General features: G+C 39.8%; 1 protein-coding gene across 2 annotated transcripts in view; it reads left to right on the forward strand.

Annotated features, from left to right (window-relative positions):
• The first annotated feature begins 18,704 nt into the window (after positions 1 to 18,704).
• The window catches only part of HECA (hdc homolog, cell cycle regulator), a 44,196-nt gene continuing 36,360 nt past the window's right edge, over positions 18,705 to 26,540 (forward strand). For both annotated transcript variants that reach the window (XM_054570040.1, XM_054570039.1), the window contains exon 1: positions 18,705 to 19,292. In XM_054570040.1, coding sequence (XP_054426015.1) covers positions 19,022 to 19,292 — 271 coding nt within the window. In that variant the 5' untranslated portion in view covers positions 18,705 to 19,021. The remainder of the gene's footprint in view (positions 19,293 to 26,540) is intronic.

Raw genomic sequence — 26,540 nt, forward strand, 5'->3', positions numbered from 1 at the left:
TAGGAACCTATGAGAGAGCTAACCTATTTAAAATATATTTTTTCAAAATTTATTCAGAGGAAGAAAAAGTAACTTTGTTACTTGAAGTGAACAAATCTATTTTGTAAACTTATGGTTACAAAAACCAAAAGCAGATATAGGGCAGACATGGTGATGTATTCATTACAGATGAGGAAGGAGAGTTAGAAATGCGGTAGCAATGTGAGCCTCCAGGCCCTGGGAAGACTAAAGGTCTAAAGGTCTCATGCAGTGACGTGTGTGTGTGTGTGTGTGTGTGTGTGTGTGTGTGTGTGTGTGTGTGTGTGTGTGTGTGTGTCTGCATATTCCTAATAGTCTTCTTTCAGTTTGGGCCTCAAGGAAAGCAAACATTAAAGCACTTTTCTATTCTTCCCAGTAGGAGTACCAGGGCAGCCTATCAAAAAAAGAAAAACAAGAGAAGATAAGATCTTAAGTAGAGTAAGGAGGGCAAGCACTTACCTTTAACCTCAGAATCAGGGGAAGTGGTAGAGTTTCAGAGTGTTGTTTGCAAAGTCTGAAGTTCTGTGGGAGGCTGGAGCAATGCAGATGGCCCCCAAGGCCTCTGATTATAAATGACAATGTCAACATCAAGTTTATTGGGTTAAACATAAAACAGAAAGAAATGCCAGCCTTTAATATTTTCAAGGAAAAAAATTCTTAGAAATATTATTTCCCTGTGTCTCCTACTCCCAAAGCCTTTAACCTATTCTATTTTAGGCTGGGGAGATTACAGAAATTTTAACATGAGGAATTGAATGGTGACAGTTGAGTCCAGTTAAAAAGTATCACATTGTACTTAGGGGTGACACACCTTTAAGTTTTAATTGTATATACTAACTTTTTCATTACACAATACCTTGAATATAAGTTGGAAGACTGAGTTATGTATTATTTACTTTGATCCAAAAAGTATTGTTGGATATAAAAGTATGTGTCTTATTTCAACTCTCTTAATTGCCTACCCTTTAGACCTAGGATTTATTATTTAAATTTTTTTTCATGTTTTATTTATGTACTGTTGACATACATTATAATATTAGTTTCAAGTGGACAACATAGTGATTCTATGTTTATATACCTTACAATGTATTATAAGCCTAGTAACCATCTATCCCCATATGAAGTTATTATATTATTGACTATATTCCCTATGCTGTACATTACATTTCTGTGTCTTATTTTATAATTGAAAGTTTGTATCTGTTAATCACCTTCATCATTTTTGCCCATCCTTCCAACTCCTCTCTCCTCTGGCAACCATCAGTTTGCTCTTCGAGTCTGTTTTTGTTGTTAGTTGTTTTTTTTTTTAAGATTCTACATGTAAGTGAAATCATACAATATTTGTCTTTCCCTTTCTGACTTTTTTCACTTAGTATAATACCTTTTAGGTCCATCCAAGCTGCTGCAAATGGCAAGATTTTGTTCTTTTTTTAAGGCTGAGTACTATTCCTTTATATAGCTATCCCACATCTTCCTTATCCATTCATCTACTGATGGACACCTAGTTGCTTTTATATCTTGGCTATTGTGAATAATACTGCAATGAACATAGGGGTGCATATATCTTTTCAAATTACTGTTTTTGTTTTCTTCAAATAAATGCTTGCAAGTGGAATTGCTGCATCATATGGTAGTTCTATGGAGGAAACTCCATAGTGTTTTCCATAGAGGCTACACCAATTTAAATACTACCAACAGTGCATGAGAGTTCCCTTTTCTCCACATCCTCACCAATACTTGTTATTTGTTGTCTTTTGCTAATAGTATGACGGGTGTGAGTTGATATCCTATTGTGGTTCTGAGTTGCATTCTCTCATGATTAGTGATGTTGAGCATCTTTTCATGTTTCTGCTAGCCATCTGTATGTCATCCTTGGAAAAATGTCTATTCAGGGTCCCTGTCCCTTTTTATTCAGATTGCACATTAACCCTTTCTTGAATATATCATTTCGACACATGATCCTATCAGGAACTATCTGCCCATTCAGTATTGCCTTTTCATTTTGTTGATGGTTTCCTTTGCTATGCAAAAACTTTTTAGTTTTATGGAGTCCCATCTGTTTATTTTTGCGTTTGCTGTCCTTGCCTGAGGAAACATATTTAAAAAACACTGTCAAGGCTGATGTCAAAGAATTTACCGTGTATATTTACTTCTAGGAGTTTCATGGTTTCAGGTCTTACATTTAAGTCTTTAATCCATTTTGAGGTTTTTTTTTTATATGATGTAAGCAAGTGGTCTAGCTTTATTTTTTGTGTGTATCTGCCCAGTTTTCCCATCAACATTTATTGAATAGACAGTTTTTTTTCCACTGTATATTCCTGCCTTTGTCATAAATTAATTGAACATATGGTGTGGTTTAGTTCTGTGCTCTCTATTCTGCTCCATTGATCTGCATGCCTGTTTTGCACCAGTAACATACTATTTTGATTATTACAGATTTGTAGTATAGTTTGAATTCAGGGAGCATCATATTTCCAGCTTTATTCTTCTTTCTCAAGATTGCTTTAATTATTTGTGGTCTTTTGTGGTTCCATACAAATCTTTGGTTTATTTGTTCTAGTTCTGTGAAAAATGGCAATCATATTTTGATAGAGATTGCACTGGATCTGTAGATTGCTTTGGGTAGTATGGACATTTTAACCATATCAATTTTTCCAGTCCATAAGCTTGATATAGTTTTCCATTTATTTGTGTCATCTTCAATTTCTTTCATCATTGTCTTTTAGTTTTCACAGTACAAGTCTTTCACCTCCTTGGTTAAGTTTATTCCTAGGTATTTATTCTTTTTGATGCAACTATTGAAGGGATTATTTTCTTAATTTCTTTTCCTGATAGTTTGTTATTAGTGTATAGAAACACAACAGATTTCTGCATATTAATTTGGTATCCTGCAATTTTATTGAATTTATTAGTTCTAATAGGTTTTTTGGTGTAGTCTTTAGGGTGTTCTATAAATAGTATCATGTCATCTGCAAATAGTGGCAGTTCTAATTCTTTGTTTCCAACCTGGATGCCTTTGATTTCTTTTTCTTGTCTTATTTCTGTGACTAGTCCTTCTAATACTATGTTGAAGAAATTGGTGTGTGGGTATCCTTGTCTTGTTCCTGATTTTAGAGGAAAAGCTTGCAGCTTTTCACCATTAAGTATGTTATATGTGGATTGTCATATATGGTCTTTATTATGTTGAAGTATGTTCCCTCTATGCCTATTTTGTTGAGATTTTTAAAATCATAAATGGATGTTGAATTCCGTCAAATGCTTTTCTGCATCAATTGTGATGATCATATGATTTTATCCTTTGTTTTGTTAGTGTGGTGTATCATGTTTTTGATTTGCAGACATTGAATCATCCTTGCATTGGTGGAGTAAATCCCACTTGATTATGCTGTATAATCATTTTAATGTATTGTTGAGTTCAATTTGCTAATATTTTGTTGAGAATTCTTGCATTTATATTCATCAAGGATATTGTGCTGTAATTTTCCTTTTTCTTTTTTTTTTAGTATTTTTGTCTGGTTTTGTTATTAGGGTAAGGTTGGTCCCATGGAATATGTTTGGAAGCATTACTTCCTCTTCAATTTCTGGAATAATTTGAGGGTAGGTATTAATTGTTCTTTAAATGTTCAGTAGCATTCACCTGTGAAGTCATCTGGTCCTAGACTTCTGTTTGTTGGGAGTTTTTTGATTACTGATTTAATTTTGTTATTGGTAATTACTCCATTCAGATTTTCAGTTTTTTCCTAGTTTATTCTTGGAAAAGTATAAGTTTCTCAAAATTTATCCATTTCTTCTAGGTTGTCCAATTTGCTGATAAATAATTGTTCATTGCATTCTCTATGATTCTTTGTATTTATGTGGTGTCAGTTTTAACTTCTCTTTCATTTGATTTTATTTATTTGGGCCCTCTTTCTTTTTTTCTTGATTAGTCTGGCTAAAGGTTTATCAATTTTATCTTTTCAAAGAATCATCTCTTAGTTTCACTGATCTTTTCTATTGGTTTTTAAAGTCTATTTTATTTATTTCTGCTCTAATCCTTATTATTTCTTTCCTTCTACTAACTTTGCACTCTTTATTCTTGTTTTTCTATTCTTTTAGGTGTAAGTTAGATTGTTTGCTTGAGATTTTTCTTGTTTGTTGAGGTAAACCTGTATTTCTTATAGTTCAAGCTAAGTTTAAATGATCAAGCAAGTCTTGAGTCAGGCTAAGACTAAGTGATCATCTTCTCCAGGATGCAGTGCGAAGAATTTCAGGTTGGATTGTAAGATCTTTCCCCAATATAAGATTATATAACTTTGAATAAAATAAATCTGATACAGAATACTGTGGTTTCTGCCACCTTTCTGATTTTAGGTGATAATTCGGTTCATCAGGTATTTATGAACACACTAACTTAAAAGTGAGAGAATGAAGAGTAGAGGCTATTTGTAAATTAGACTCCCTTCATGCTATATTGGGGATTCCTTAGACAACATTGTTAGTACTTTTAAAAACTGAAATATCACCCAGTTTTATTGTTTTGGATTCCTTTTCCATGTATCCCCTTAGTCTCTCTACACCTTACCTGCCAATATGTTCTTCTGCTTTATGTTTTGCCCATTCATTATGTCAATTATATCTGATTACAGGGTACTTTTATGGTGGATTGATTTCCATTGCAGACTTGAGTGAAATCACCCACATCAGTTTAGCAATAACTTTTGCAGCCTGAAGTCTTGGGCTCTGTATCTATAATACTTCAGACATTCGGATGGCCAAAAATGGTTTATCATGGGTGTTTTGGGTGGGAAATATATTGCATAAAACAATTTATTTCCTTTAACTCATTAAAAGCTATTTCAAAGTTTATTCCTTACCAAAGGTGGCACAGATAAAATAGAATCCTCCCCTTATACTTGGCATTGCACATATGTTGGGATAACAGCTGGCATGAGGGATATTCATAAGCAGCTACTGTCCTTGCACCTGGCTGGGGATCACAGTCTCAGGCTCTAACTGGTGCAGCTGCAGAGATTCTTGTCAGATTTTTCTGAGCCATAGAAATGAGAAAAATAATCATTTTAGTTATATATAATATACTAGCTTCCATTAAATAACTGAGATAGGAAGGATAAAACAGTAAAATACAATTATTTTGAACAGTCTCCAAACTATTTAGTCCTCTCTTCTCTTAAAAATAACAATCATTGACTGAAAAAATATATAATAAAAGAGGTATTTGAATAAGAGAAAAATCTGGGTCTAAACATTACTATTTGAATATGTATAAATGCTGTGTGATTTGTTCTTAGAAGGTACAACTAAGACTCCCATTCCAAATAAAATAAGAGTCTGAAAAAAGTGTTATGAAAAAAGAGCATGGAAATGCTTATTTTGAGAGGAAAGAAATTACACTTGTAGTTCAGACCTATTATATATCCATATAAATAACCTATAAAATTTCTTCTACTCTCTTCCCTTCCCTTTTCTTCCTTTCAATTCTCGTCTCATTCTTTTCCTTCTTTCTTCTTTGCTTTCACAAAGATTTCCTAAACACTTTTTGTGTTTAAGGCATTGTTGAATCCACAAGAAAGCAGCCCTCAGATAGCTTCTGCTATCTATGTATGTTAGAATGGGCCCAACAGAGTGAGCTGCCTGTGGGGAAGAGTGATGTGTATTGAGGAGTGGGAGAGATTGCATTCTGTCAGAAGTCAGGGAAGAGCATCAAGGGAAATAGCAGTAGAAAAAGAATAAAGGAGTGGGGGGGGTGTCTGTTTGTGAGAGACTTTGGAGGCAGACTGCATAGGGTCTGAAAATTCAGTGAATGAAGCAGGCAAATGTGAGCTGGAGTCAAAGGTGCCTCCAGCCTTTCCATTTTTATGGGTTCCTCACAGAGTTAGGCCGGCACTACAGCCTCTGTTCTTGCTTCACTCCAGCTGTGAAGTCAGATTGAACACTACAGCTGGTTCCCCCAAAGAAAATCCACTCCAGGGTTGAGAGGCTGGTATTTTACGTGCAGTATTATATTTGTGTGTGTGAGTATGTAGAGACTGGGATGAGTGAAAGGTAGTTACATGGCAAGATGTTTCATTGGATGAGGGGGTCCTCCCCAAATCCCTTTTCTTCCTCACCCCCAGTTGATGAGTCTTATTCTCTTTCTTCTTCCTTCCCTTTCTTAAAACCCCCAGCTTCCTGTCCTTTGTTTTTTCCACACCTACCTTTCCACTGTCATGCATGGAAATGTATCTCGCCCCAACTGTTCCTCACCCATCACTTAATCCTATCCTCAAGTTCCTGTACTTCTGGGGATGACTTCATTTGTGCTCAGCAAACAAAAGATCCTTAGTCTAAAAGATCCGCCCTCTTTACACAGTGGCAGATGGATCTTCAATACTTATTTTTTATTTCTGTCACACACAAAAATGTTGTCAACCTTAGTGTATAAAGCACTGCTGGGTAAAAATTTTAAATATCCTTTTGTAATCTCAGCAACTCATCACATGTACTTAGAGATAAAGTCAATGCAAATGTTTCCGAGAGCTCTCTGATGTGGCTGGCAAGCAGGATCATATCCGATTTCTCTTCTCTGCCAGTCATTCTCATTTTGTGCATTTTTATCTGTGGAGATTTAACATTATCCTTCGTTATCTGGTGTTAGCTGTAATCATAGAGCTGGCGGGGGAGGGGGGCCTCTCAGCCACTGATCTGCATGGTTCGGGGAGGCTGCTCTGTAGCTGTCAATGAAGAAGTTAGTCAGGGCACAGGAAGCCAGGAAATGCTACTTCCCTTTTACACCTGGATGAACACTGCAGAAAAATGCTACTTTCATAAAACCAACGACAGAAGCATGTTACATTTTCTGTGCTTTTCCTTCCCTTCAAGACAAATTTTGTTGCCCCCACCTTTTATTAAGTGGACTAGAAATCTAAGACTTTTTTTTAGATTTCTTAGATTTTCTTAGATTTCTTAGGTGTGTGGATTATTTTACATTGAGAATTTTTTTTCTCCTTACTCCTTCTCCACTATCAGGCAGAAATATAACTTGACTGTATTATTATTTTTTAAATGTAGTTTAACACGAAACCAGAACTAATTCGCAAAGAGCTCCCTTTGTTCTGTACTCTTGGATTTCTGGGGGAAGATTACTTTAAGCTTAGTATAACTCTACACCCTCACCAATTCTTTGGGCAACCACTCTTCAGATAGGCAGACTCTTTATTCTTAATGTGTTTGTCATTTTATTTAATTTTAAGGGTGAACTGACATATGTAAACTATAAAGAAAACAAGAATCTTTCAATTTAAGGTGTTTTAATATTTTAATGTGAATTTTTCTGTGATACCAAATCCCTTTTAAAACAATATCCCATCCATAATAAAAATTTGAGTTCTAAGAGTGAGGCGTTTACAGCAAAATCCTGCCTATTTCCTTTGAAAATTGAATGGAAGTCCCCAGACTTCTCCTTGATGACGACATCTGTTCCGACTCAGAGAAATGAAATCACAGTTCTGTCCCCTTGTTCTCCCACAGCAACTGATGCATATTTCTATCGCTGTACTTACTACGGTATAATGGAATTTTCTGCTTTAGTGAACCCCTGTAAAATTGCTTTCACTGAAACTTGACTTCAATGATAAGCCATCAGCCCATACGGAGATGTGCTAGCAGAAATAGCCCCTTTGCTCTAAGGATATTATTGAGGATGTTCTTCAGTATATCACCCATTACTGCATTTTCAGGATCTTTGTGCTTTTGTTTGTTTGGCTTTGTATCTGGACTACTTATATCCTGAGCAATTGGTCTGCTTTTGTCTGCTTTTATCTGGTGGAACCTGTGGATTGTGTAACTGATCATGTTTTTCCTTGTAGGGAGATTGCTAAATGGCTGGGAGCCAAATTCCTGGTGAATCCTTAGCAAATACATATAGGCCTTCATTATATTTATTTTGTGCATTAGCCTGCCTCTGATGCCATCATTGCTTTCTTTGCTTTAATCTTTCACACTTCTAATAAACTTTATTTTCTTGTGTTGTACCTTTCATTGTTCTTATTGTAAGCCCTTTGAAAGAAAGGCATGGGAATTTAGACATACCTGCACCTTCTTCTCACCTGGCTATGAGTTCCTAGAGAGTGGACTAGGATTGTTTCTTCATCACTTTGTACTTGGATCTGACACAGACCTCCATTGTGTGCTCAGTAATTAGTTTTGAAAGTGAACCAAATGAAGTTTCCATTGTAAAATAAAAAATAAAAAAATCTGTGCAATGCCAGTTTCTTTTCTGTAACAAGACAAAGGGAAAAAACTGATTCAAATCGTCATCTACAGACAAGAAGGCAGAAGATATTCCTTATGCTAGTCAAAGTTGAACAGATGGTCTAAGTAAAAAATTCCTTCTTTTTCACCTGTTGAAGCTGTGGTCATGACAGTTTTGTGGCTTATACACCAAGGAAAATGAAAGTTCTTGCTCTCCATCTATTACAGAGCTCTGCACAGAATTGATACTAGATAAATATATGTTGAGTTAATCTACCTCCCTGGATACTAGGCTGGGAAACAGAATTATATAGAATGCTTGGCAGAAAATGTCTAGCACTTCTTTTATCTCAGACTGGAACCTAAAAATGTCATGGTAAACCTTTGAACTCAGGATTGTTGATTAAATCCAGAGTTGGTACAAAAGACTTCTAGCTTACTGCGCAATGTATTTTAATGACAAGGTGTCCAATTTTACCTAGAATTTTAAGTCTTGATTAGTAGTAAATTAGTTTTGTTCTTTAAAAGCAAATAAACCAACATAGTAAATATTCAGTTCTTTTACCCTGATAGACTTTCTTAGAATAAAAGATGCTAACGGCTTATTTGTGGGTGTTGAAATTCATGGTAAATCTAAATGGAATGAGATGTTGGTGAGATGGTTTTTCTTTAAAATCAGAGTTTTGCCTTTAGGGCCGATGATTTCTTCTTTCATAACGTTGGCCATGTACATCCTTATCCTGTTAACCACTTAGTCTGAGACTCTCATGCTCTCACCCCAGCAATGATACAGTTGACTTTCAGCTGGCTTCCTTGACACCACTTTTTCTAGCTAACGGATCCAGAACGTTACTGTCAGACTATTTTTCCAAGAATGCTGTTTTTATCACATTTTAAAATTTAGTAGCTTATAATAACTTTTTATATCTATACAAATCAACTTAGAATTCTTGGGCAAAGCATTGCTTTTCATAATCTCCTCCCACCCTGGCTTCTCGCTGTGTACACCAGAGTGCGCTCTGTTGCAATCTTAGCATCCTGCATGGGTGCCTAGTTCTGACTGTCCCTTTAAAGTACCCGTATTTGCATGGAACAGGAAGTAGGGTGTGGTTTGCTCGCGGAAGAGAGGAGAGTGGTGTGTTAAAAACAGTTTATCCTTGGCCTAGAACTAGCATTGCTTTTTGAAAAAAATCCTGTATACAGTTAAATGGAAGAAAGTGAAATAAGTGAATATAAACTTTAAATGCTTCTAATAATGGTAATAGCTACTGTTTATTGAGAGCTTACAATGTGCTAAGCACTGCACACACATTACTTAATTCTGAAACAGATACCATTACTATCCTTATTTCACAAATATGTTGCCCGAGGTTGTGTAGCTAGTAAGCCAAGACTGAAACCCAGAAGTTTGGCTTCATGCAGATACCTAATCACGAAAATAAAATAACTCTTCATAGAACCTAAATGTAGTATCCACCCTGAAACCTGAGAAATGGTTGCTCTGGGAAATAAAGAATGTTTTGGGCTTATGTGCTAGAAGAAATTCCTTCCATCTGGAAGGAATACATTTTTTCAGAGCCGAAACATGCTCTAGTGTGATCCCATACTAGGCATAGGTAGACGGTCCCCTCCACCCTGCCCTGCCTTCACTCTGGCCTAGCTCCTTCGGTTACTGTTCAGACGTTCTGTTTCACAAAGAAAACTCACAGTTTAGTGAGGGCCATGTTTACCTGCTAACAGACAGTTTGCCACAGTACTAAAATCTGAGTGTTGTGGAATTACTTCCAAGTGGAGTCCATGCTGTGATCCTTTGTGGGAGCCTCTTGACTAAACCCAATTTGTCAATTTTAATGGGGCAAAAAAAAAAAAAAAAAAAAAAAAAAAAAGGCACAAGACAGAAAGATGGTAGAATCAATATCTCATCATTTAAATAAGCTTCCAATCACAATGTGATCACAATATATAAGTAGGAAACCCTGACTGGGGGGCCAGTTGAACACAGGGAATGCCCATACCTAGAATTCAGACTTAAAAATTTGTTGTACATGGGATACTGCCTCAGCTGTCTATGGCAGTGTATCCAAGTCCTATTGGCGCACAGAGCCAATTGCTCACATCTCTTTCCAGCCTTGAGTTCAGTGGCTTAGTTGGTAGCCTAAAACTGGTTGAAGTATTTATGCCATGGGCAAATGTAAACACTGTAAGGCAGCGCTCCCTCCCTGGCCCTTCTCAGAGGTTTGACAATCGCATACCATTGAAACCATTGAATCGGGCCCCAACCGATGTTTACAATAGCAGCTATGCATTATTTCTCACAATTCTGTGAATTGACTGGGCTCATCTTCGCAGTCTGCTCCATACGGTGAAGCTACAGTGACTCACATGGCTGCATTTGGCTAGGAAAGGATTTCTCAGCCTTGGCACTACATTTGGTGCTGGAAAATGTACTGTTGTGGAGGCTGTCCTGTGCATTGTATGATTTTGGCAACATCCCTGGCCTCAACTTATTAGAGGCTAGCAGTAGCAACCAAAAATGTCCCCAAGGGGCAGAACTGCCAAGGCTGAAAAATGGCGAGTTATGAACTTGGCTGAGGCTAGAGCATCAAAGATAACCTCTCATCTTCCAGATATTTAGAATCCTTTGTTCAAAAAAATTTTATTCATGACATTTGTTTAAGATACTAACGCAGACTTTATTTAGGAAATTACTACAATGGGGTTTGTAATAGGGGAGAGAGATCCAGGCTCAACTCAACACAATAAGGAAAAGTGGGAATTTATAGCCAGGGGAAGGGACAGGGGCAGGGTCAGTGGGGGGAAACTTATTAAGAGGAAACATCAGGGGTAGAGAGACTTGGGTTAAACTGACTTGGCAGGATTCTTGCTGAAGGCAGACCAGCGTGGTAGGATATCAAGAATGATCTGAAGCCAAGAGTGGGTATTTCTGATAAAATGACTTAGCAGAATTCTTGCTAAAATTGGACCGAGCAGGCCAAGGACAGAGCCCAAGAGGAGGGCCTCATCAAAGAGAGGACTCAGAGGAGCCTCACTCAAGTTTGATCAAGGAGAGAGTCTTTCATGGCTTCTCAGCATTCCATAGTCTAATATGGTGACTGGCTTTAATGGAGGAAGAGCAAAAGCTAGGATGAGAACTGGAGCAGTCATCACTTTTGCTGCATTTCTAATTGGTCAAAGCAAGCCACAAAGCCAGGACAGATTCAAGGGGAGGGGAAAACTACACCACTTAATGAGAGACTAGCAAGTTCATGGCCATCTTTAATCCATGCAGTACCATATTTGCATGCAAGGACTCAGGATCGATATTTTGCAGAAGAAAATCTTGAGAGAGAATTCTACCCAGTATCAATAAAAATTAACTCCAGAAACACACAAAACATGATTGGACTAAAAGTGAAACTGATTATTTATATCATGTAAAGAAAAAAAAACACGCATCATATTAAGAGGGTACAAGGCAATGTATTTTTAGATTCTATAGTACTTATTATATCAAAGGTTCTGAACAGGGGTTGGAAGTTGCTTCTGGTTATGATATTGGTAAAGATGTTCTCACATTTTAGAAAAGTACTCCTCACTAGGTTGTTGACACTAATTTTTGTTCAACAGAACAATGATAGCATAATTGATGTTTCTGAAATTAGAAGCAACGTTGCCAATGTTCACCTGTTTTACATAATTTAGAATTAATACTTAATTCTATTAATGTATTTATAGCATTATAATAGTTGGAGTATAGAGGTTTATAGATATTTCCTAAGGTATTTTCTAAAGAACTGGTTGCTTACAAGAGGGATCTGATGTCTGCCTTTTCACTTGAATTTTCACCATTGCATCAACTCACTTGGATGTTAATGCTAGAAGTTAATTTTTTTTTTGGCACTAAGGCATGAAGGCACTATTTCCTCCCCCGCGAAAGTATTTAGCAGAACTCTAGTTTTGCAGATGTTTATTGATTAATGTGTAAAGAGACTCACAGGTTGTATGAACTTGGGAAATTCTAAGTTGAGAGTAAGCAGGTTTCTTTACTGCTGGACTTCTTAGGATCTTTACTATACTAATATATGTTATGACTCATAAAAAAATGCTGTGTTTTCTAGATTTGTTTAACCACAGAAATAGAGGCATGTCTTATATAACAAGGGTTCCTCAGGATACTCTTGGTAGAAATTGTTCTAAGCGGAAATAAAGGAGGAGGAGGAATCTTGAGAGAGAATTCTATTCAAACTCAATCAAAATTAACTCCAGAAACAGGAATGGCAGTACCCTTACCACTTAAAAAAATGTTCCTGAAGCAGGTCCTTAGGTCCAATAATGTTCTACATACTGTTGTGTTTGTTCTAAGTGTCAATAGTATTTTGAACACAGAGGACTGAAACAATTTTTTAAAAAGTCATTTTGCAAGTTATTTTAATGAAATTTAATCAGCCAACATCATCAAAAGTTGATTAGTTAAAACAGCAACTTAGAAAGGAAGAACCAGAATAGGTTTATACCTTTTCTAGCTCTTCTTGTCTTATTGACAGATACAAATTGTATATGTTTATTGTGTACGAAGGCAAATGTTTTGATATATGTACACATTGTGAAATGATCACTATGATCCACCCTTCTTGTCTTATAAACTAAATTTGAAGTGGTTAGAAATTAGAATTTGGACTGCAAGAACTGTATTAACATATTGGTGGTAGGCAGCTTCTAAGATGGTTTTCAATGATCTCTATCCCTTAGTATTCATGCCCCTGCATAAAACTCTCCTCTTGAGTGTGGGCTGAACCTGGTGACTTGCTTATAAGGAACTGAGTGCAACAACAGTGGTGGATGTTACTTCTGAGATTCGGTTACAAAAAAGACGGGCGTCTGCCTTCCTCATCTCCTTCTCTCTCACTTGCTCACTTAGATGAAGCCAGTCTCCTAAGCAGGGGCTTACAAGAGGGAGGCCTCAGGCCAGCAGCCCTGTGGAACTGAATCCTACTGACAACAGGAGTAAGTTTGCAAATGAGCCCTCCCCGCCCCTCGGCCCCCCGCCCCCGCCCCCGCCCTCTGTCAAACTTTGACAGGACAGCACTGCAGCCTCCTGAGAGATCCTGAGTGTGAGGACCCAGCTAAGCCATGCCCAATTCCTGACACAGAAGCTGTGAGATAATATATGTTTGTTGTCCTGAGCCACTAAATTGTGGGGTAATTTGTTAGGCAGCAATGGATAACTAGCCCAGTATTAAAAGAGGTATTTAGGAAAGGCTAAGGCTGTATTACCTAAATCACACCTTGCAGACAGCCAAAGGAGAGACTCAAGCTTGGCGGTTGAATTGAGCTTTTGAATGGCAGCATCGAAAAATACTGACTTAATTGGGAAGAAACACAGAGAATTGCGTGGATGAAATCCAGGCGGTAACCATCTTTGAATTTTCAGTGCCACTCCCAGAGGAGCTATCAGAAAGATGCGATATAAAAATTGGTAATTGCATGGCCACTGCAATTACTGAAGAAAATAGTGCTGTCATATGTCTCCTTGGTATAAAGAAGGAGCCTCTAATAGAGCCACCCCTTTTGGTTTAAATATGATGCTAGCTACTGGGAAGGATGTTATGTCTACCAAGAACATAGTGATGTGGTTTTAGAAGGCTTCCCCCTGACCCCCAGGTCTGGTTTAGATTATTCCTTTGAGGTGTTCTGTATGTTCTTTTATTCCACAAATGTGTATTGGGCAGTACTGTGTGCTGGGTGCTGTTTTAGGCCCTGATAATTCAACAGAGAAATCCTCACCCTCTTGATACCTACATCCTAGTGAGGAAAGACAGACACTAAACAAAGTGAATAAATTTAATAACAGAGTATATCATACAGTAATAAAAATAAAAAATATATAGCATAGTAATTACGTACTATTGGGGAAAAGAAAGCAATGAAGGAAGAGAGAGAGGGAGTTCCAGCTTCTTTACCGGTTATTAAGGTCTGGACCGTGTGCTGCTGCCGCTCTAGGCCCATCGAGATCTGACTGCTTTCCAGCTGTATCCAACAAACACCCAAATTTTTACACCTTCCTCTCTCCCCTCTGTGTGCTCCATTCTCATTTTTGTTTCCATGCTTTTTAAAAAGACTGCTCTCCAAGGCCTTCCCATGAATCCTTCTTTGACAATTCCAGTCTCCACTAACTCTTCAAATCTTCTGGGGATCTGAGAGGACCACTCCAACTCCAAAACAAAACAAAATACGATGTACCCATCTTTTTTATTTCCTAAATGTTTTTAGGTTAACAGTTGATTTTTATTTGCTTCATATGTGTTTGTTGTTTGGCTGCCGCTCCCTCTGCCATTAGATTTTCAGTTTTTTGGGTCTGGTTTGTTTTTGCACATGTGTGGAACTTGTAAGCAAATTACTCTTGATGGTAGCTTCATTGGGAGAAATATAAAAGATGGAAGATACGATGTTTGTCTTTGAAGAATTTAAAATATATTTGGAGAGAGAAAATGCTCTCCCTGAAGTGGGAAGACTATTTAAAGACATTCCATATAATCAAATATTGCATGCTATGGTATAAAGTTGCTTTTAGATTTTTTTTTTTGACTTGCACCACAATAAGAAATGGACTTCACATCATGACTCAGTATGCATATATATGCGATATATATATATATATGATGTATATATGTGCATATGTTTGTGTGTAAGCTAAATTTTATAAAATAATGTTTCACAAAACAGTCCTTAATTTTTATATGCAACACATTCTGATATTTCTATTCTGCTCTCGTTTTTTTAAAAAATGCTGATAGAAATCCTCTGAATTGATTTTACAACCTGCCAAGAGAATATAACTCACAGTTTAGAAAACGTTGGTGTAACCAGGTGGTGAGCATGTGAAGGTGTGAAGTAAAAGAGAGGGTACTGAGTGGAATAAATGCGGGGAAGTCTGCCTTAGGAAAGACTATACTTGATCTATTTCTTGAAGGGAGCATCCTGCTTAGATTACTAGGGTCCAGAGCAGTGTTGATGCTGAGCGGGACAACAGTAGAAGCAAAGAAGGCACCGAGATCCGTGTAAGCAACAAATTCAGGGGTCACTGGGAATAGAATTATGATTTTTTGTAGATTATGAAAATAGTGTAAAAGGCAAACTAAAGGCCTGAAAAAAGATTCTGATGGTATATATTTGAGAGAAATATTAATATTAATAATTGGGAATAGTTGAATGGCAGGCCTGTGGCATTTAATAATCCACATTATTATTTGCATTAATATTCCATTTTTGTCAAAGTTAGTTATAATCACGATTCTCATTATTTTCAAAGTAGTCCTGTGGGTATAAGAAAGCCTATATCCAGAAGAAGAAACTGGTATAGAGGTAGCATACATTGTTCAAGGTATATTTACTTGAAGTGACTTTAGCAGATCAAGTTAAATCTAGCCCAAATGACTTAGTTGAGCCCCAAGAGTTCAGGATACAGGCATACATATCAAGTAAAAACCCAAACAGAGCAATAATACTGAAACAATAACCACTTATTCCTATCCATTCCTGAAGATTAGCGTGTCCCTTTTCTCAAGGGTGTAAGTTATTTACCTTTGATGACCTTTATTTGTTGCTGTGTTTTATTTAATTGTGCACAGACCTGGGTGATGGAGTGGGTGATAAAGTCTGGGGGGAAAAAACCTTGGGTTAGAGGTACGATTTTTTTGAAGTTCATTCAGAGCACATGAGTTGATCAGGGAAATTACAGAAGGAGAAGCCAAGTGTGGATATACAGAGTATAGTGGCTTCCTTGGGTTCCTATAACTTGTCATATTTTCCTTCTGGAAGCAGCTGCGGGGAGGGCTTTCTGTCACTGTTTACCATCTTTTCTCTTTAGGTAGGTTTTCTCTCTCTCTCTCTCTCCCCTTCAGAAATGGTGGGGAAAAGGGGAAGAAAAAGGCTTAAAGCAGCAGGATTCCTATGAAGTTCCACATGAATATACAGAAGTAGGAAATGGGCTCCTTCAACCCCACCTAAATTTTGTTTTTAACATCTTGATTTCAGTACATTTTTTGGTAACAATACATCAGAACTTTCGACTAAGGCTAAAAATAGATTTGCTCCAGGTTGAGGGTGGAAGTGGCCTGGCTTCTCCTGCTTTTCATTTTGTTTCAGTTTGAATGAGAAGGGGGTGGCTCACACAATGAACAAGAACAGCAACTGGCTGTCTCTCTCTGAGTTTTGAGCCAATTATGATATTTTTGTGGGAAAGTTTCCAATTCTTAAGCCTCAGTTATGTAGAGGTGGGAGGCAGCTGGTGTGAATGTCTGTCTGCAGGGTACATGCACAATTACTCTGATCCAATATGGCATGGCAGCAATGTGCTTATTCAAGAAAATAATTATCTCAATTTTCTTAACCTAAGCTTCTTCATACTCACCACTTAAAAAAAGACACAGATAAAACAAAAGGAGAAAGGCCAAAGCCAAAGTACCCAAAAGATTTTGAGATCTCGCAGCTACCTCTAGTGAGGGATATCAGTCATGAAATTCAGCTAAGCCTGAATGGGTCACTCTAACTCATTATCTTTGTCCACAGCTCCTACTGTCCTCCTCTGGAAGTTTCCACTTAATTAACAATCATCATCATTTCCTACACTTTTCAGAATTTCTTGGCTTCACTCTCTTGTTCATCTCTCATATTCAAGTGGCCACCAAATCCTGCTGCATCTACCCTCAAAGCATTGTCCATTCATTTATTCATGTACTCATCATGTGTTTATTAAATACCTACTATGTACCATGCACTGTACCAAGCACGGTACCAAGGATACAACAGTGACTAAGAAAGACAGTTTCTGCCATCAAGGAGGCTTATAGTCTAGTGGGAGTCCAGATGAGACAAGTAAATAGGCAATTTCATTACTGTGTATGCAAACTGGTGGGGAAGGTACAGGGAGCACATGGGGACAAATCTAGCTTTGGGTTGTCAGAGAAGACTTCTAGAGAAATGATGATTTTGCTGAGACTTTAAGGTTCAGAAAAATGTAGTCAGAAGACTCCATTTAACAAAGTTTTATTGAACACATACTGTGGATCAGGCTTTACTTGAGACTCTGCAGTTAGTTAGAAAGATGGACGCAATCCTGGCTCTCCTAGTGCTCAGAGGATGTCACGATGGAGGAAAAACAGACATGAAAATATAGGCATGAAATATCTAACCAGCAATTGCTCCCGAAGGTCCAGAGCTCCTCCCTGCAGCTCCAGGCTCTGCTGTGGACTCTGCAACGAATGCCTAGTGTTCCTTATTAGAGTCCTGCTCTTAGGTGAGCATGGATGTTCTTCCCTGTACTTCCTTGCTTGTCCCTGTGTGCTTCCCAACACAGCCACAGAGTCTTTACCAAAGAACTGGGTTAATTAAAGATTTCCTATAGAGGGGAAAACTGTGAACTGTCAGCTGACATAGTTTTTCCTCCACAGTTCATGGGAAAAGGTGCTAATTTATATATTCGACAAATGCATGCTACCTGTTCCCCCAGGTGCCCAAGACAGTAAAAAAAAAAAAAAAAAAAAAAATCCTATGGAGCTCTCATTTGAGAAGGAGATAGAAAATAATTAAACATATATATTGACAAAACAATTAGAGGCGGGTGAGGGAAATAAACAAAGCGATACTTCTGATAGCTCTCCTGGGAAGGCGCCTCAGTGCTATCATCCTTTAGGAAGTGATGTGTTGGAGCTGGAAGCTGGGAGACGGGAAGGAGCTGACATGCAAAAAGGCAGAAAAGAGTTGCAGAAAAAGACCATATGCAACTCTTCCCAGGAATCCCCTGCCTCTCATCACAGGTGTCAGCTTCTTCTCTCCTTCTGTGAACATCGTGGCCACCTATCTTTCAGGACAACTCCGTTGTATGCACAGGGATATTTGGGTTTCCCCCCAGGCAGGGCGTGCTTATAGGTCACAGGCAACATTTCGTTACATCTCTGGATGGTGAGTCCTGTTCGAACGAACTCTCACTATACTGTGATGCTTCCCAGTCGGGGATCCTGCAGTTCACTCCCATTGTCTAGAAACTCAATCCTGTTTCTGCAATTACTGGGTCTAAGGCCGTTCCTGAATGGCAACTCTTTTTAATGGATTATTAATCCCAAACTCGAAATCGTTTGTTTTCCATTCCTGTGCTACTCAGCGCCTATTCTTCTGGACCACAGTGTACTAAACCTCAATTACACGAAGGTCAGGAGGCCACTAAATAACTTCAGACACCATCGGATTGCTGCTCGGGGCCGTTTCAGGAAGGGCGGTTCCCAGACGCCGGGAGCTCCTGAGGCCCAGGGTGAGGGCGCCAGGATGACGTCACTCGAAGGTGGCCGGCTCAGTGCGGGGCATGACGTCACGCGGGCGGGACGGTCCGCCGTGAGGTCACCTGGTGGGCGCGGCCAGGCCGAATCCCCAGTGTCGTCACGGGCGGGGGCAGGGCCAGAGCGTGTCAGCGAAGCCGAATCAAAACAAGCCGGAGACCCGCCTTTTCCCTCCTGCTCGAGAGCTTCTCGCTCGCGCCCCGAGCCCGCGGCGCCCGCGCGGCTGCGAGCCTTGGGTGGCCGCGCGCCGGCTCCAGGAAGCCGGGCAGGGCGCGGCGGCGGGGATGGCGCGGCGCGGGCCGCGCGGCTAGACGGGCGCCGAAGGAGCCGCCGGCCCGCGCCCTCCATTCTCTCCGTCCCGGAGCCGGCAGCGCGCGGGGTCCCGAGCGGCCGCGCCGTGGGGAGCTGCCTTCGCTGGCGCCGGGCACCTGAACGTTCCCGAGATGCCCAACCCCAAAAACAGTAAAGGCGGCCGCAAAAACAAGCGCGCCAACAGCAGCGGGGACGAGCAGGAAAATGGAGCCGGGGCCCTGGCAGCGGCGGGCGCGGCGGGCGCGGCGGCCGGGGGGGCCCTGGCGGCAGCGGCGGGCTGCGGAGCGGCTGCGGCGGGCGCGCCGGGCACCGGGGGCGCGGCAGGCACCGGAGGCTCGGGGACTGGCGCAGCCAGCGTCGCGGCCGCCGCGGGGGCTGCAGCCGCGGGCGACGCCAAGAACGGTAAGACGGGGCGAGTGCCAACTTCCTCCCCGACGGGGACGGCGCGGTGGCGGGGCCCTGGGTGGCGCGGGCGATGCGTGGACAATGCGAGAGTCAGGAAGTGCTCACCCCGCCCCTCTGCCCCACCGCGGCTGCCCCTTCACGGTCCCCACGCCTGACGACGATTTATCTGCGGCGTCTGCCGGGTGTCCGCGCCGCGCAGCGGTCGCGCGCCCTGGGCAGCCTGGGCAGACTACGAGGGGCGCTTGGGTGCCCGTCTGCGGCAGCGCTACCCTCGGGCCCTGCCCGTGGTGCCCCCGGTGGCAAAGCCGAGTGTGTGCGCCGAACCCAAGGGAGGGAGGGAGGGAGGGTGAGAGGAAGGAAGGAAAGAGCTGCTCAAGTTGGGAAGAATGATCCGATTGAAAACTTAGGCACCAGTTCATTTTTCCCTGTGATTCCCTCGTCCCCGACCCCTCGCCCCCGACCCCTCGCCCTTCGATGTGAAGAGCCTTAAATGCCAGCAAATCCAGGATGGCTGTATCGATTGCTATAGGTGAAGAGGCTCCACAGTCATTTTTTACTGTAGGGCGCGTATTTGTATGTGTGTGTGGGTGGGTGGGGTGAGGGTGCTCTTTAATTCTGTTGCTCGCTTGAGGAAGGAAGAGAATCTGAACTTGACTTCCGTTCTCAGCCCGGAGTTAAAAAAAAAAAAAATCATCCTCTATTTAATTCTGCTTCACATTTTTAGAAGGAAGTCTGATAATCTTAGGTAGTGCCTGAATCCGCCTTGTGAGGAGCACTTGCGGAATAGTTGAGATATGACAGTATTGCTGATGTCACTACAGAGTTAAGGTTTTTGTTGGAGGGCGCGAGCACTTTACTTACTTGGACAGTTCCTTTGAATTCCTCTGGTCAGCCAGTTTTTCAGGGAAGGGGAGTATAGGTAGCTTATAACGGAAAGAGATTAAGATCTTTATTTCTGGCTTTTAACTTGTAGCTTTCAGTTTTTTGAATCCATTCTCTTTCTAAACGGTCACTTTTTTTAAAACGGGGCACCTGAACTTAGAACTCCGTAGTGAAGTGTTGCCTGTTAGGAACAGAAGATTAGGCCTCATTGGCTGTGTCTCTGCAATATGAAATAGAAAGTTTTCCAAATTTATCGCATATGTGAATGCTTGATACTACAACATTTGGCCATACTGTCTTCTCTATGTTCTTTTGTTTTCCTAGCTCTTAACTTTATTTTGGTTTTGATGTGACAGGGGGAAGGAAGACCGACTCCTGACTCAACCTTATTTAGAACTTTGTCATCTTAGGAAGGTCAGTCTTTCTGAGCCTCGGTTTCCTCACCTGTAAAATTGGAAAAAAAAAATACTGATTATACTGCCCCCCCCACCCGCCCCGCCATAGGCTTATTGTGAGGCTCAGAGTGTCCTTTCCCTACTCAGTCTTTATTTTTTGTCGTTTTAAAGGCTTATTACATTTGTAAGAGCTTTAGTGAAGTTCCTCAAGAAAAGTGATGAACAGTGATAGCTAGCAGTCATTCATTCATTGAAAAAATATTAGGCACTTGCAGTGTTACAAGTACCACGTGAAGTATTAAAGGATACAGGGGTAATCGAGAGAGGGGTCATCATAGAGTTTGCATTCCTGTTCCGGGGGTGATTGTGGCTTACCCTGCTATTTTTGTCTCTATGGAAGCTTCACATTGGCTATTTTCTTCTTTGTCCAGAAGATGAGATGACTTTAAGATGGTGTTAGGAAATTTTTCTCCTAGGCTGGTAGTATCTCCTCATTTGTAAACATTGATCTGGTTATGATGGTCCCATTATTAATCTCCTCAGGTATATTTAGCAGTTCTGTATATATCTGTGTGAAATTATTTTTGATTTGGAGCTTGTTTTATTAATTGAGTGGGGGGGGGAAAGGGAAGAAGTAGGCCAAATATTGCCATAATTAGATTTATAGAAGCAACAAACTTACATTAGAGTCGTGAGCTGAAGTTTATGATGCTAAATTCTTGGTGCTGACATGGTGTGAAGTCTCAGTGAATGATCCACTTTAATTTGAGGAACTCTTACTGCAGTTGATGATAACTGAGCTTGGATGCTGAGGCCTCCTGTGTGCAAAAATCGATAAATAAGGAAATTGCAAATGCTTTTTGTTTTACCATATAAAGCTGTCCATTATAATGTAGGGATGGGAGAAATGGCATTGGTGAATTTTTAAAGGAAGGAATAACAGATATGTGCCAACTCTTAAAATTAACTGATAAGGCCCAATTATTTTGAATTTTAAAATGACGTTAATAGGACTATTACAGAGTTTCTAAGTATATTTCAATTTTTTACTTAACTGTGATATTAGGTTTTGTGATTATGAATATTACAAATCAAACAATTCTTTCAAGGATGTAGTAAAACTATATTCTATTAAACTTTACAAGGTTTGTTCTCACTGTTCAGTCATTTGTGATCTACTTCGCAAGTATGCAAACTTAATGACTTTTCGTAAGGTTAATAGTACTTATTTGTATGAGTAGTTACTTGGGGTTTATAGAATGGCTTTTTGTCTTGTCAGTTCTTGGGCAGTGTGGCTGCCAGGGCAGGGTAATAATATTCGTTCTTAGTTGTTCACTCTTTGTCAGTAGATATAAAAAGCTACTTATTCTATAAAAGCAGATTAGTAGCTAGGGAAAGCTTGGGGAAGCTTGGTCTGTTTGTAGTGAAAGAAGTTGAACCGGTTGCAGTTCCACATCTTGGGTAAGTTGAATATTAATGGTAAAGACTTTGTACCCCAATAATAAATTTATTAGTGCATTTTCAGATATGGTTTATATATATTTATGAAAATTTTTGCAGGGATTGGAGTAAAAGATGTGCAAGCACTATCCTTCTCCATAGTAAACATCTGTCTTGCACATATTGCAGCATTTTGGTTGTAGGTGGACAAGATTTGCCAATCATTATTTTTAGGATCGAGTAATCATGCAGTTGATTATAACTATGTAGTTTTATTCTGGAATTATGGTTCCATTAGATATCTCCTCTCTCTCTCTCTCTCTTTCGCACGCACGCGCTCTCTCTCTTTCTCTCTCTCTCTCTCTCTCTCTCTCTCTCTCTCTCTCTCTCTGCTTCAGGTATGCTCCTAGTAATGTATGAACTCTTGGTTAAGGTATCCAGTTTTCAATGGGCCCGGACCCCAAGTCCTTTTATAAGTTCCTATTTCCTGGATAACCATGGTTCACCACTCCACTCATTCCTGACTGCCACCATAACCCTTGGGTTGCTGAGTCAGCCTTGGCTCATTCAACAGCTCTTTCTAGGAGATGGAGTTATTTTACATAGCGATTGGCTTTGCACTGGGTCGACCTATAGTCACATCCTGTTTCCTCAAATCACTGTATAATCTAGGGTAAGTCATTTGACTTCTCTGAGCCTTAGTTTCTGCATATTTAAACTGGGATTATAGTACCTACCCATACATAATGTAGTAAGATCTACCTCTTAGATAGTAAGGCCTGTCTCTTATTTACCTATTATATATGTAATATGTGTTGATATTATATACGTAGTATATGTTCATATTATATATACACATGTATAAAAGTATGTGTATATATAAATGGTGCCTGGGTTATAAAACGAGCTTACTGAGTTAGCCGTTCGTCTTAGGTCCCGGCAATGGTCTCCGAGACGGAGACTTACTGCAGGAGGTTTAGTGGGGCTGCTCTGGGCGTCATCACCAGCGGCAGCGCCAGGAAGCAGTCTTAGGCAGGGGAGGGAGTTGAGCTGTGATGCAGTTGTCTCGGACCTCTGGAGCTGGGATGGCCTTGCAGAGTTAGTTAACCTGGCGGCTTGGGGGCAGGGCCTGTAAACCTTCCCTTCCCTCCTGACGGGGTGTTTGAACCTGGGCTGCCCCTGGGAATAGGGCGTGACCTGGAGAGGTCTCTTAGCTGGAGAGCCGGTCTGGAGAGGGGCTCAGCTGAGAGAGCCTTGGTTCCGAGTGAAGGACAGCCGCTCTTACTCCCCTAGTGTTATGGGTTTCTTCACTTCGACCACGAGTGCGATGCACCTAAGTCACAGGTGTGGGATAGTTCTCATTAACGACTAAAATAGGCTTCATGGACCAGGCTGGGAGTTAACCACCATCATTACATTGTTTTTCTGGGGATACGTGTTCTGAATCCACACATCTGTTTACAAATAGGTTTTTGGAGCAACTATAAACAAGATATTTATTTTTTGGCATACTTAGGCCGCCACACACTTTATATAACCCCAGATTTATTGTATACTTTAAATGAGAGTGTTTACCTGCTGTTTATTTTCTAATCAGGTAATACTTAATTGAGGGTCGAAGGCATGTAGAGCACCACTGTGGTCTTGGAAGATATTTTTTTGCCTTATCTAGAAATTACTTTTGTCAGGTCTTTTAAAATATTTGCTGCTTTTGGATCTTGTCTTTTGAAATCTACCTCTGCAGTAGGAGTTGGTAGAAAATAATTGCCTTATCCATTGAAGATTCATCTTGTATACTTTGTGTATTAAATTAAGAACTATTCTGTACTCTGCTAATGATGTTTTATCCATAGCCCTTGTTCTTTCTTGACTAGTTGCAGGGCCTAGCTCAAATTCTAGAAACTAAACCTTTGATGTTAGCTTTCCTTCAAGTCCAAGGATATGTATTTTCTGTAAAAAGCTGAAAACAGGAGATAAAACTGGAAACTCTGCAGCTTAACTCTTCTATGAACAATTTAAAGAACTTGAAGGTATCAAAAGGAAGACTTCACAGGAAAAAAAACTCTCCTGATTGATTTTGATCACCATCTCTTTAGTATTTTTATAGGATTGATTTAATTTAAAAATATTTAGTCATTTCATTATTTTACCAGTCATAAAATGGGCATTGTGGGAGAAAATTTAAAAAAATAAAGAAGGATAGGCAAAGTTCTTTTTGACTTTCTAGTCAAACACAAAATCCTATCTGATCACCGTTGTTAACATTTTAATATATATTCTTAGAGCCTTTAACTTTTTCTTACAGTTTTTGAAAAAAGAGTCATATATTTTATAATCTGCTTTTTACAAGTACAACATTTTGTGGGCATTTTAGCAAAGCAGTAGATTTACAGGTATATGACCACTTTTAGTGAGTGCATAATATGCCATCCTGTGTCTGCATCATGGATAATTGGATCGTTCTGCTGTTGTTTGATATTTAGGTTCTTATTCGTACATCCCTGGGTATTATTCAGTTACTTCCTTAGGATAAATCATTACCTGTGGACTTGCTATGCCCAAAGATACGCATATTTTTGTGACTTTTAATACATGCTGACAGATTGCCCTATAGAAAGGTTGTGCCCGTTTGGCCCTGCTGTGATCAGAGAACCCTTTCTTCATGGCCTCTGTAGTCCCTGGTTCTTACTGTTTTAAAGGCACGCTGGAGGATTGCTAGTGCCCCAGAACATCCCGGCAGTAGGGCCTCATTTGGACCAACAGCCTAGAGCAGATGCTGCCATTCTTTGGGGGACTTCCCAAGGCTGCATTTATTTCTGCTGGGGACTTCTGTGTTCTTGAGTGATTTGGTGGCTTACAAAGATTCAACAGAACATCTAATAACAAATGATATTTTGCAGCTGATAATAGTTAATGAAGATAAAAGCATTGGCTTTTGAAATCTTGTTTGTACCATTATTCTAATCTTCAGAACTAAGACCTAGTATTTTTAAAAGTTTTAGTCAAAAAGCATGTGGCTTGGGCAAACTTTGGTGTAAACCTTTGTGCCACAACTTACTAGCAGAGTGACTTTGGGCAAGTTATTTAACTGTTCTGTGCCTCCATTTTCTAAAAGCAGCTCTTTGGAGCGTTTTTGAAGATTAAGAAAAATATATGTCAGAGATCTTGGCACAGGGTCTGGCAGATATGGTCATGATCTGGTTATATATGTAATATGTGTTGTGATATGTGATGTGTTGTAGGCTTGTCGGAACCAAGCCTAGTAATGGCTAGATATGGTTATGATCAACGATAGCTCTATAAGTTTCGTGATTTTTTTCAACCTTATTCAATAACAAAACTTGTTAAACTATTACACTGTTGAGAACAGACACAGAGATAATAAGGTGGTGGTGAAGAATCTGTGTATATTATTATAGAAAAAGACTGGTATATACAGCTTTTATATTCAAGCACTGATTGAAGTATAAATGACCTTCTGTTCTTTCCTCATTTTCAGATGACTTAGTTTTTTTAAAAAAAAGAAAAAGTAAAAGTAAAAAGGAAAATGTGAAAATTGTTACATCTTCATTTACTTACCTGTCTTGTATATGTCGGGTGTCTGCTATTTGTCAGGCACTATGTTAGGCTCTGGGAATTACAAGAGCAAATGAATTGGATCCACGGGTTTTGGTTTAGTTGCCAGACTTTATAGAAACAACTGGAAGTAGGTAATTTCATGTACCACACAAGGGCAGCTATGAAATACAGTGTAGGATCTTCTGATGTGGTAAAATACTGGCTTAGGCATGGGGATTGGATTTAAAGATATGGAGAAGTGAAATAAGTACTTGGAGTTGAAAGTAGCTGAAAGAAGTTAAGGAGCCTAGTATGCTCTTTAGGGATCAGCTAGGACTTAATATTGCTGAGAATTCAACAAATACCCTCCCCTCTCCAGGCAACAATTAGGAAATTAATTCCTTAGTTTACAGTTCATTTGTTTACTTATTCATTGCTTTGTCCATCTATATACTCATCCATTTACTAAACATTTATTATGTGCTTACTATCGTCCGTGGAAGTATAATGTTGAATTATACTTGCAGGTATCGGAATCTGTACCCACAAGGGCTCATGGTGAAGCCCTGGTAGAGACATACATGCATCACCAGGAGCCATGATAATGTGCTATGGGTGCCCAGTGGGAAAAAATAATTTGTTTTTTAGAGGAGGGACAAGGGAAGCAGTTAGGTCTGAAAACAGAGGGAGGATGTTCCAAGCTGAGGAAGGTGCGGAAGAGCCTTGAGTTCAGATTGCTGCCAGGAGTTTGTGGCTTGCTTGAGATGCAGCGGTAGGACAGGAGGCCGGAAAGGAAGGGGCCAGGCAGGCAGTCACATCTGGATGTTTTGTAGCTGGTGCAGGACTATCGCTGAGGTTTGTCTGCTGGGACAAGGTCAGCTGAGCCTGCAGAAGGGAGTAAACATAGGTTGTTGACAAGCTTGCAAAGTTACTGTGCATTTTAACAGAATGGGTATCTTGGCAGTTTTTC

This window comes from Pteronotus mesoamericanus, unplaced genomic scaffold, assembly GCF_021234165.1.
Source record: "Pteronotus mesoamericanus isolate MK-2021 breed Mesoamerican mustached bat unplaced genomic scaffold, CSHL_Meso_final contig_20, whole genome shotgun sequence".
NCBI lineage: Eukaryota > Metazoa > Chordata > Mammalia > Chiroptera > Mormoopidae > Pteronotus > Pteronotus mesoamericanus.